Source organism: Gadus morhua, chromosome 9, assembly GCF_902167405.1.
Source record: "Gadus morhua chromosome 9, gadMor3.0, whole genome shotgun sequence".
NCBI lineage: Eukaryota > Metazoa > Chordata > Actinopteri > Gadiformes > Gadidae > Gadus > Gadus morhua.
This window is the reverse complement of record NC_044056.1, coordinates 4,127,439-4,140,438: the sequence shown is the minus strand read 5'-3', so window position 1 is coordinate 4,140,438 and position 13,000 is coordinate 4,127,439. Positions and strand designations below refer to the sequence as shown.

The 13,000-nt window shown below is 42.0% G+C and overlaps 1 protein-coding gene across 2 annotated transcripts in view; it reads right to left on the bottom strand.

The window, feature by feature from the left end:
* Positions 1-1,001: 1,001 nt before the first annotated feature.
* The window catches only part of si:dkey-106n21.1 (solute carrier family 23 member 1), a 32,625-nt gene continuing 20,626 nt past the window's right edge, over positions 1,002-13,000 (bottom strand). For both annotated transcript variants that reach the window (XM_030366879.1, XM_030366878.1), the window contains exons 7-12: positions 11,742-11,898; positions 9,975-10,228; positions 8,655-8,819; positions 6,623-6,731; positions 2,979-3,074; positions 1,002-2,608 (exon numbers count right to left, since the gene is read on the bottom strand). In XM_030366879.1, the coding sequence (XP_030222739.1) occupies positions 2,421-2,608; positions 2,979-3,074; positions 6,623-6,731; positions 8,655-8,819; positions 9,975-10,228; positions 11,742-11,898 (969 nt within the window). In that variant the 3' untranslated portion in view covers positions 1,002-2,420. The remainder of the gene's footprint in view (positions 2,609-2,978; positions 3,075-6,622; positions 6,732-8,654; positions 8,820-9,974; positions 10,229-11,741; positions 11,899-13,000) is intronic.

Sequence of the window (13,000 nt, the reverse complement as noted above, 5' to 3'; positions counted from 1 at the left end):
GTTCCTGACTCTGGCTCTGGCTTCCTGGCACTGGGTCGGAAAATAACCTCTGATCTTTCAGAGCTTTTGGAAAAATTATTGCTTAGCACAATCTATTTCCTATTCATTTTGTGGGTACAAATGCCATAATGGTTTTTAGTTTTTTAAAGAAATATTTACAAACTGATGGAATTTATATGCTTGAAGAAGCTCTCATGGAAATAACTCCCTATCCAGCAAAATATGTGGATTAAAGAGCAACAGTAAACTCAACCTCTTTGGGTGATTTGCTGCCACCTAAAGGTTAAAAAATGCCATGTATCGTACACTGTAAACATACTTTTATATATATATGTATATTAGTGGTGGGTCGTTATCGGCGTTAACGGCTGCGTTAACGCAAAACGTTTAGCGCGCGATAAAAAAAATATCGCAGTTAATCTATTTTCAAACACTTCCTTGTTCGGACCCATCACGTGACTGAACTAACCAATCAGAAGCTAGAATTTAGACTGAGGTAAACGTGAGGGAATCAGAGAGGCAGATTCAACAGAATATCCTGACTGTGTTAAATATGTAAACATGTAAATATGTAATAATTGTGTAACATAAATATGTAAATGATTAACTGACTAAAAATTGTAAGTACATTTCTAGCAAATTGACTCCAATATAAATTATATTAATTTATTCTACAACTTTCAAATATTTAACTTCTCAACCTTACATTATTATGGATTATTACATGGCTCTTCTCAATGCTGTAGACTGCTCCATTCACTTGCATGGGCCTTCCCAACGTTCAGCTGTCAATTATTTTTGTTTATGCTCCGTTCACTTGCATGGGCACTTCACAACTTCCGGCGGTGAATTATATTTGATAAATCACCATTGCCCAGTATAATTGACCGCCGTCAAGGTAAGCAAACAGATTTTTTGCCGTTTGCCATTTTAATTGGAATTAATCTAGATTAAAAAAAATAATCTATGCCCACCACTAATATATATATATATATATATATATATATATATATATATATATATATCGTAATAAGAATGCAATAAGAATACAGAATGTATGTTTTTTTCACTTGTACTGGTTTCATGGTATATTTATATATTAGTTATTTTAAGGTCTGCAAACAAGCAACAACAAGCTTCAAGTGTAAAACTGGGTAAATTAAAATAAATACATAAAGATGCAAATATTTGAAATGCACATTTTAAGTTAATGAAACACCAACTATAAAATGTATGTATTATTATTATTATTATTATTATTATTAGATTATTATTATCTATAACATTGGTCATTTGCTTGACATATGCCCATGTATGGACATTACAGCAGACTGTAGCCGTAGCAACACAAATAGGACAACATAAATAGCTTTAACTTTAGTTTTCCATTGAGAAAATTTCAAAAAGATATGAGTAGAATCCTGTTCAGAATTGTCCGCTTGACAAATTATTCTGAATTTGTACCTCAAATTAAAACACATCTTTTACAGATTTAGATATGTTCTGCTTTCTGTGATTAAATATCAAAATTGGATTTAATGATTAATTGACTTATAATATATATTCAAAAACTTGTCAAAAGTATTTGTATTTCAGGACTGCGGTAATTTATATAGTTTGTAAATGAATCAGTTTTCTCCCTTGAGGATTGTCTGAAAGCATTAGAGGAGAAAGATATTTAATTAATTCTTGTTATTGCAGGAATTAAAGAATATTCTGTAGTAGACACCTTTTCTTTTGGTCTTTTGGTTTGCACTGAGCTTTGCTCCAAGGCCATACATCACTTTTGATAGAAGTTTACAAATGCTTACTTCAGAATTATTTACTTGCTTAAAGGCATTATAAAGTCCTTGAATGTGTTGTTATTTTAGTCTGTATCAAGTTTCAAAGGTAAGGTGTTAGAGGAGAACTTTGACATTTTTCAACCTGACACCCAACCAAATATTCCCCTCATGTTCGGTTTAAGGGACCAACGTGGCAACAATTTTGGAAATTGGTCCAGGATTAAGCGAGAACGCTGTAGTTTGTTTTAACCACAGACCGGCTCAGATTTAATTTATCATGAAAGGGAAATTATCTAAGCTTTCTGAAGTCAAACAAAACCATCCCTCTGCTCTCTATCTCTCAATTACATTTTCTCTTCCTACAACATCTCAACGCCCATGAGAATGATTGGTAAATAAGGTCCAGCTTCAGGTTGACCGATCCTTTGAAATGTAGACATTTTAATTTATTTCCAAAGCTTTACCTGTAACATAGGCTTGAATTTCAACCATATAACGGACACAATTCCTTAAAATGTCATAATTCAGAACACACTATCCCATCTGCCCCCTTCTTTATATAGTGTGCTACCAAAAGCCATGGAACCAGCTGAATCCCAGAATGAAGGTTGTTTTTCAGCACCACTTTGGCTAGGCTCACTTTGAGGTTTTCCTCCTGGGCTCTCTGTAGGAGGGGAGGAACGGCAGGTACTGGAAGCATTTGAAGCGCTGGAAGATGGCGTTGCAGTAGGGGATGTCGTAACAGGACTGGTTAACCGCATGGCCCTGTCCGTTCTCCTGGACCTTCTTACGCCAGCTCTTTATTCCCCGCTCTTTCTCACTCCCTTTGACCGGGAAACAACCAGCAAGAACAGTTTAGGCGGATATATCATATGTCCCATATAACAGCTTTGTTTCAGTTTGGTATTTATTTTGTTTATTTTATTTTCAGGATTTAAACTTGCATGGTATAACTTGAGTGTCTCTATCTATTCTAACTCTATGGCTTAATAAACCCTCAGGATTTATCAGCGGGAAATAATATATAAATATATATAATATAAATAATGGTACCCACTTTAAGCGCTCTCATGCATTAGGTTGTGTGGAGGAAATGATTTCGATTGGATGAGATACAACATGCCTTCACCTTATCAAGCCGTTTGAAAACATTAACACAATACACGGTGTGGGTGCTGCTTGTGTTGTGTGTACCTGGAATGGTGTTGTCCAAAACGAATCCGAGGAAACCTCCAATGAACATGTGGGTGGTAAAAAGCACCAAAATAACTTGGTCCAGCTCTTTCACTCCTTGAAGAAAGAGAGAAGATACATCAATAACAACAATACTTTTTTCACCAGAAGTAACAAAGTGTCCAGCATTAAAACATATTCAAAGGATGGCGATAAAATCTAACGGGGTGAGAAGGTAACATTGATAAGATCTTCTGGAACAAGAGAGAACACAATCTTCCAGCCTCAACCATTGGTATGGACCGGCAGATCTGCCAGGGGATACTAAGGCCCAATCCCATTTCTACCCCTTACCCTTTCCCCTTACCTCTCCCCCTTGTTAGGGGTAAGGGTTAGAAATGGGATTGGGCCTTAGGCCCAATCCCATTTCTACCCCTAACGCCTTCCCCTTACCCCTTCCCCTTACCCCTTCAAAACAAGGGGGAGGGGTAAGGGGAAGGGGGAAGGGGTAGAAATGGGATTGGGCCTAAATACCTAAACCCTAGCTTGAGCACCTGGCTCAAAAATACAAAAGGTCTGGGTGGTAGGGAAGGGGTGTTCCTTCTAGTCTGGATGGTTCTCCCCCAGCTGTTCTCATCCTTCTCCGCTACATGGCGTTACATTATGCTGAGTCCATCATAAACGATAAACCAAACAAAATACTGCCCTCTGAGACTGCCAAACTTTAAGACCACCGTGATATCTCCTATGAATGGAGAAATACTGCTACTACTCCGGTGATCAGATTAATATAAACAATGCTACATGGTACATTATGTTATAATAAGGCTAACCCTACTTGTAAACTTGTAAACTTGTATTATATTTCAATAGAAAATGCTACTATGCATAGAATAACAAATTTTTTCAGGTTTTGTTAATGTCCCCCCTATGTATCTTGCTCAGTGGTCTGAACCGTTGCACATTAATACTATTAATGGATGTGTGTCTGTTACAGCAGATCATTCAATATGCATTGATGATACTATCGATGTACCCTTCAGAAAATACTTGTTGTAATTAGACCTGTGCCCTTGATAGTCACAATAAAAAAATACATAAAACATTCACTTGTAAAATATGACTTTTTAGTGTGATTTTGGATTCTTTGACAGAGCAAACATGAAAAAGGTACGCCTAAAATACTATCAATATATAACTTCTCACTAGAGGAGAACTGACCCTGGATCACTGTTTAATCCCATTCAGAGACTGCTATAAACCCCTCCCCAGTCCTGCTTTGGAAAGGCTGACCTTTGATCCTACTGTTTCCCTTCATAAAGGCAGAAATGGAAACAGGTACACAGATTCAAGAGACATTTAGGAATGGAACAAAGAGTCAATCGAGTCAACAGAGATGTTTGAGGATGCAGCTGGTCTGGGATAGGCTATATACTGTAAGTAAGTGCATTGACAATGCGGTTCCAAAAGCCAAAGTCTGCAACTACCCCAACCACAAACCCAGGATCACTCGGCAGATTACCGCTAAACTCAAACCACGGACCGACGCCTTCAACTCAGGGGACCCTGACGCTTTTGAAGAAGCCAGATATGAGGAGTCCAACAACCACAGCTCTGATCCAAGAGAAACACATCTGTCCAACCTTTCTGAAACCATGGACCATTTTCAGTTTGCATATAGACCAACAGGGCTGTAGATCAAGCCATCTTCTGGGCGACTCGTTCTTTGCTCAACCAACTGGCCATGTGAGAATGCTCTTCACCGATTAAAGCTCATCCTTCGACTCCATCATTCCCTCACACCTTGTCTTTAAGGCAGTTGATCTTGGTCTCGAGTCCGCCATCTGCAGCTGTATATAAGACTTCCTAATGGGCAGGCCCCAGGCATTGAGAAGTGGTAGCCACACCTCCTCCTCGCTGTTCTTCCCCTGAGCTCCCATGTTCATTGTTCACTTATGACTGTGCCACCAGGCACAAGTCCAATGTCATCATTGAACTTAACGTTGACACCATCCTGGGCCTCATTACTGACAACAACTTGACGGCCCATAGAGAGGAAGTTAGGACATAAACCTCACTCTCAAGAGATGATTGTGGACTACCGATGACAGCAGGGGTGTGGACACATCCCCATCCACATTAGTGATGTTTGGGTTGAAAGGGTCAGTAGTCTAAAGTACCTGTGCGTGCACATCATTGAAGACTTCTATTGGATATTACAGATTCCGCAGTGAAAAAACCTTGCCCTGTTTTCTTATGAAGACTGGGAAATTTCAGCATGAAATCCTGCATCTTCACATTCGTGAGCATGGCTGACGTGCTACATCAATATCTGGTACGAAACTGTTCCGCCCACAGCTGAAAATAAGTACAGAGGGTGGTGGAAGCGGCAAAGCATTCACTGGCAACAGACATCCGGCAATTCAGTAAAATGTTTAGTAGTGTTGGAAGAAAGTGGGGGCTTTCCATTGATGATGCACTGGAGGAGTATGACGAGAAAGAGGGCCTTGAGCTGGACAGATTACAGTGAGCAGCAGCGGGTCGAGTCAATAGGATTGAGTGGTAAGCTGCCGTTGACCTTTGGGCGCCAGACAAGTCCTCCTGAAGACAGACCTGAACTTTAGATTACAGGCCATTCTCGGTTGGCGGGCGCATCATATGACTCCCAGGATCAAAGTCTGATGTCTGTGGGAGATTGGGGACTGTGGGAGCACATTGTAAGGAGTGGGTGATTGTAAGCTGAGACTTATTATTAGTCAAAACCATTAATTGGCTTATCTGTTTCCAGAAAGTAAGTACAGACGTCGCAAAAGTAGAGATTTATGGGATATAGGGTTATTTGTTGGATTAGACATTTATATAGGCCTGTCTGCATGTGTGTATTTGCGTGTGTGCGAGTGTGCTGTGCTTGCACAGATCTGAGCCTCTGGTGTTTTGCTGTGCATGCGTGTGTGTAGGAGCGTCAGTGCAGGAATGTCGGTTAATTACTGTGTTCTCTTATAAAACCGGATAGTCCAGACAAGGCTTGGGCGATATCAATTGTTTTAATACGGTAAAACCTCTCCCCACAACATCACGGCTTACGGTTCAACCTTAAAAAAAAGAAATCGTATAATTAAGCCAAAGTGCCCTGTGCTGCTGTGCTTTCTTCTGCCACAGGGTGGAAGCATTATTTCCCCATTCATGTTTCCTACTTAACAAATCAATTATAAGGCTACTAAGCATGTAAGAGTAATAGACTAGTAATTGTGTCATTCATAAGCTTGCTTTTTGTAACTTTGCGATATCTAGCTAGGCTAGGACTAACGTAACATCCCCAGACAAATGTAGCATATGCGTATTAGTCTGGAACCTCTGTTTATTTTCAATTTTCCGTTTTTTAAGATCAGCCCAAAGATCCTCTGGACGCAATACGACGGGCATACAACTCATTTGAGTAACGGAAAATGTGAACTAGCACTGAGTGAGCGACAAAAAGGGACAAAAGCATTAAGTGCATTTGTTAGTTCTTCTTTTAAAATAGATCTGTTTATTTTTTTGATTCTACACAATGAGAAGCCTCAACGTCTGCTGAGGTGCTCCGAGGCAGTTGGAGGTTTTGGACCTCAGTCAGTATCTACAGACAGACTGCATGACTTGAGGCCCTTCAGGTAGAGGACTCTCACCTGTGTCGATGACACCAGGGTTGGAGTTGAACCACGTCGGTAGGACCAGGCCACTGAACGTGGAAAAGCCCAGAATGAGGAGGTTCCTGGAGGAGTTCAGGTCCACGTACTGCATGAGGCAGAGACAGGCATTATAATATGAATGTAAATAATAATGACAATAATATTTATCTTGATAATATATACATAAATATAAAAATGTATATTTGATATATAATGCCAAATGATGTATTGAACCCCACCACATCATACTACTAATAGACAGAAGAAGTGAAAGTGATAGTAGATATTTCTTGGAAGAAAAAGAAGGGAGGAAGAGAGCATGAGGGAGGGGATGCAAGAGGGCAGTGAAAGAGGGAACATTTGGGAAAGAATGCAAACAAAAAACGTGATTCTAGCGACCAAAATGTATGAATACACATTAAGGAGACGAGAGGTTAACAGAGTAACAGGAAGAGCAGAGAATATCAAAATCAACCAAACTTATTGACCTCAGAAAAAACCTTATTTGGTTTGTTTAACTCCACTGTAAGCCTCTTTCCCCCAACCTGGTTTCTGTTGCGATAGACTGCCTCATTCCCCAGGTTAAACATCATGTAGGGATCCACACGTACCATAGGTTACCATTCAAATATGTTCCAACTCTAATGTTTGCATTTTTCGAGTATCGATGCTGTTATATATCTTGGACTGGATGTGGTTCGAACAAGGTGTTAATGGTTCTGTTCTCACACTCTCATGAGCTGAAATGAAATTATAATGGCTCAGATTTTATCGTCTTAAACTAGCAAGGTATTGTTTCTTAAATATTAGATCTTCTCTTCACTGTTTGGATACAGACAATACTATTGTGACTGGAGAAGTCCAAACAATGTCTGAACGCAGTTCAAGCAGCGAGAAACATTTAATGTAAACAGCACTGAAGACTAGAGATCGCCACAACCTGCTGCTTTGAACACATGGAAATATCTTACAGAAGACAAAAGACCTTCATTTTATGAAGCCTGCAGCGTCTATGTTTACATTTGACTTGGCACATGGCGTGGGTCTGTGAGCATCCAAAGTACAGTTGATTCGTTCGACACCGGAGAAGCAGAGGCAACCAAACTATTCCACGGAGGAAGCCTAGCAGTTGGTAGTGGCCACTGGGAAGGCTGGTAGCCTGATCCATCCATCAAACGTCTGGATTGACACTCCCACTTGTGATGTCACTATGTCCCAGCGCAGGGCAGAATTTGAAAGGGCTTTTACTGGCTAATCACCTTAAAAATGTAGCAAGACTTAGAGGGCTCATGTCCACCGAAGACTTGCAAAAACTTGTACATGCCTTTATCACTAGTAAGCTTGATTACTGCAATGGTCTCCTTACAGGTCTCCCAAAACAAACTCTGAGGAAGCTTCAGCTTGTTCGGAATGCTGCTGCTAGAGTTCTAACAAAGACCAAAAAATTTGATCATATTACACCAATTCTGAAATCGTTACATTGGCTTCCTGTAAGTCAGAGAATTGATTTTAAAATCATGTTGCTTACCTATAAATCCCGACATGGTTTAGGCCCAAAATATTTAACTGATATGCTTCCACTACATCAGCCTTTTAGACCACTAAGAAGCTCTGAGACCAATCGGTTAATTATCCCCAGAGTAAACACAAAACATGGGAAAGCAGGATTTAGTTACTACGCAACAAATAGCTGGAATAAACTCCCAGAGGATTTGAGACTTGCCCCAACTCTGAGCACCTGGAGCACCAAGACTGAAGACTTTTATGTTTGCTATAGCATTCTGCTAAATAACTTTGCCTTTATTTTCTATTTTAATACTAAAATGCCTTTTTAACTTTCTATTTTTTTTGCATGTGTTTTTCTTTTACTTACCTATTATCTTATTTTATTGTATGACAATGTTTATATGTGAAGCACTTTGAGTCTGCCTTGTGTATGAAAAGTGCTATATAAATAAAGTTGCCTTGCCTTGCCTTGCCTAATCACACTCACACCTGATGGTAATATAGGGGCCCTTTATATATCTACCTGAAGGTTGGATATTCCCACAGCTGCAATCATTCCAAACATCACCAGGAACATCCCTCCAATAACAGGCTCTGGAATGGTGATGAAGACTGCTCCGAATTTTCCGAAGATTCCCAGAAGAATCATCAGGATTCCCGTGGTCTGAAGAACGAGTCGACTGCCAACCTGAGACAGAACAGGACAGCGGGAGGGGTCAGGGGTCGGGCAGGGCCTCTGTTGTGGAATCCCCTCAACCTCAAGTTCAAAGGGTTTGTTGTTCTTCTGCTCTTTGTGGTTCCGCATGGTTCCCGATATAAAATCACTAATATTATGAATACACTCCTGTTTTTGCTCACTATTTTGGTGTATGAAATAATTAATGTTGTTTATTTGTACAGATCTATTATAATTATTCTTATTATTTAACTAAAAACATATTTTAATATTTTTACGACCATTGTCATTGTACTGCCGTTGTTATTGGCACCTTCGTACTGTTTGGAATGAGAACATTTGACAGAACTTTTAAAGAGTGGAAACCACATACAGTATGTTTTTTTCCCTGGTTTATCAATAAAATGTCACATATGTTGTTGAATGTATGTAAAAACAGGCCATATCTTATAGGCAAGCATTAAGGGTTCAAAATACATAGACAGCAATTGTAGAAAATTCACATTTCCAATCCACATCTGGATGTACTAGAATTGAATGCGGACGACAGCTATTGCGCAGCAAAACTTTGGCAGGCCCCGTGAATCCATCTGTTTGAGTCGAGTGAAATCAAACACTGTGCGATCAACCGCACAGCTTCAGCCAGCCCATCTTCCAGCCACAAACTCTCTTTGTGGCTAAGTGATACATACTTGTATTTTCCCTCTGAAATGACAGGTCAATGCCTTTGTATTCAACATGTTCAAACTCACTTATTTATTCAGCGTTTCGTTATTTCGCTCATGATGCTAAATGTGTGTTGTCCGAGTGTGTTTCCTGCCCTGCTTCTTCTTATTTTGTAACCTGATTTTATCTTGTTTTATACTTCTTCTTGGCCAAGTCGCTCTTTGCAGAAGAGGTTATGAACCACATAACCTTACCTGGTTAAATAAGGTTAAACATAAAAATTGTTCGTCGGGAAAGAACCCTGTTCTAGAGACATTTCCAAAGGGCAATCGACCCTGCTGAAATGCCTGTATGTTAGAAGGTGCCTGTATGTTAGAAGATGCTTCTTCTTTTTCTTCTTCTTATGCCTTGACACCCCTCGGGGGGATATAGGCCGTCGAAAAAGGATCTCCAGAGAACTCAACCAAAGAAAATGGTGCTTCTGCCCGACCGAAAGCCCACCTTGGTGATCCCCAGCGCGGCGATGTTCTGGCTGTACGACGTGGTGCCGTTCCCCGTGCCCCACAGCCCGGCCAGGATGCAGCCCAGGCCCTCCACCGCGATGCCCCGGTTGATGGCGTGCGTGGGTGGGGGCGGGGCCCCGGAGAGGCGGGCGCAGGCGTAGTAGTCGCCGATGGACTCCATGGTGGAGGCCAGCACGCCAGCTGTCATCCCCAGCACGGACGACACGCTGACGGTGGGGACCCCCCACTGACCTGGGGGAGGGGGCACCCCATGGTCGTTAACGGGAACACACACACACACACACACACACACACACGCACACACACACACACACACACACACGTACACACACAAGTACACACACACACATAAACGCACACGCACACACAAACACACACATAGGCATGCGCAACGCCTCAGACATGCACTCACTCAAAGATTGAACGGGCTGTTGTGCATGCCTAAACATATTATCCTAAAGGAACAGCTGCAGTACATGGCGAACCAGCAAACAACACAAACACACATACACATACACACACACAGGCGTACAAACGCACGCAAACAGCACACACACAGCTCCAGAAACTCTTAGGGTTTGATTCTACAACCTTTATATACTGTGCACTCAGAGTAGACATATCCCTAATGCATATCATAAAAACGTCTGTCAGCACCCGCAAAGTTTGCTCACTCCAGGAGTACCAAACCTTCAGAAAAAATAAACATCTTTGTACTTCAAAGGGACAACTGACATCCAGGGGAAAGCTCATTATTATCATTGCAGTTTCATATTTATTTCATATTCCCTCTGGCAGATGCCTCAGATGGACCTGACAATAGACCATTGCAGTTTTCTGCAACCTCGAAAGTTAGATCCGTTCCCATCAGCCTCCCTCCTGCTCTCTCTCTCTCTCTCTCTCTCTCTCTCTCTCTCTCTCTCTCTCTCTCTCTCTCTCTCTCTCTCTCTCTCTCTCTCTCTCTCTCTCTCTCTCTCTCTCTCTCTCTCTCTCTCTCTCTCTCTCTCTCTCTCTCTCTCTCTCTCTCTCTTCATCTATCTCTGTCTCCTGCTGTCTCTCACCCTCCCCTGCTGGTTTTCTCTCTCTCTTGCTATGTCTCTCTTGAGCTCTCTCGCTCTCGCTCCTCCTCTGGCATTCTGACAGGATGGGAGTGGAGGAGAAAGGTGCTGATGGACTGGCATGGGAGATCCTCAATTCTTGGAACAGTCACAAAAGTTTTGACAGCTGTGTCTTCAGCAGGTAATGTAGCAATGTGTAATGTAGCAATAAGCAGAGCAACGAGAGAGAGAGAGAGAGAGAGAGAGAGAGAGAGAGAGAGAGAGAGGGGGAGAGAGAGGGGGAGGGGGAGGGAGAGGGAGAGGGAGAGGGAGAGAGAGATGCTCAGCTGTGAAGTGCATAACCAATGGAATGGGAACTATAATGATAAAGTGTGCACAGGAGAAATAGCCAAGAGCCAAGTGGACAGTATCAAATTTGTTCTCTTTCCCTGTTAAAGAAAGATTGTGTAAGGAGGATTCCTTGATCAGGCTTGGTTCTCTAACCTGGGTATCGAGCTTTTGTTCTGGGTCCAGGCCCGTTGTGGGTTCATAACCCGGGTATCGAGCTTTGGTTCTGGGACAAGGACCCTCCTGGGTACTCTAACCTTGGTATGGGGCTTTGGTTCTGGGACTAGGCCCGTTGTGGGTTCTCTAACCTGGATATTGAGCTTTGGTTCTGGGACCAGGACCGTTGTGGGTTCTCTAACCTGGGTAAGGAACACGGAACCACGGAGCACTGCTCACGGCGTCCAGGTTGATGTCGGTCCGGGCAGAGTATCCGTACTGGTCCGACTTGGAGGGCAGAACCTCGAAGACGGTCAATAGGTAGCAGACCAACCAGCCACCACACATCCCGAACAACGCCTGTGACAGGGGGGCAGGGAGGGGGGAGGAGACAAGAGAGACTGTTTTGATAGGCTGCTTTTATCGCTGCTGCGGTCAAGTAAACGTTTGATTTGTCTGCGTTTTCTTAACCTTAAAGTCACGGGAACCTTCTAACCAAACACGGTCAAATTTCAAGCACAACACAATGTTCATCTCATCATGTTTCAGAAAGGCAGGACTGTTTTCATTGAGCGATACCCCGTGCGTTTTGCGATTAATGTTTAGGCTCAGTGGAGACGGTGGCGGAATTTGATCATTTGATTGTTTTCAAGCGTAAGAAGTGTTATGTTCGACTAAAAGGAATGACGTTTTTAAACAGGGGAAAATCTCAATAAGTCGGACATAAATAATACTACCAAACAGTTCAAAGAAACAAACAACAAAACATTAGCAACAACATACTTTACCGTCACACATACTGTAAGTCCAAAAAACGACGCATGTCGAAGGCCAGTTGACCGCAGTGGCCTACCGGTGCATATTCAGATATGTATAAAGTTGCCTGAACATGCAAGGGTCTACATGTAGAAACAATTACCTTCCAATGAATCCTGACCTTGACTTTGGGTGTCCAGGGCGCTCCCAAAGGCCCCCACCCACTGCCTAAGCCTTTCAGTCGGGATGCTGTGATCTACAGTGTCAAAAGCTTGACAAGATCCAGCCAGCACCAAAACCAGAGCATTCACCGCCATAAGGTCTTTGTAATAGAGAAGGTGAACATGGATGCCATTCCACGTTTACACCAGAAACAGTGTAATTAAACCAGGGGAAAGACTCCACAGAAGGAACGACTTGGTGCCACGAGGCGGAGCTGTGTGTTTTTCAGGAGATCCAGACCAGTGATAGCAGTGTCAGAAGACCACACGCTTAAGGTCCAAAGTTGCTGAGGCGATTCAAGATGCGCAGCAATTTACCTGTTTACTGGGAAGAAAATCTAAAATAAAACACAGGTTAAATGAACCACATTGATGGTCAGTAACCTGAAGCTCCACACAGAAAAATTGAATTAATGTTCAAACCAAGTGTGAAAATACGGTTCAAAGTATAAGAAGTATAAGTACCCTGATGTGTGTGGGACCAG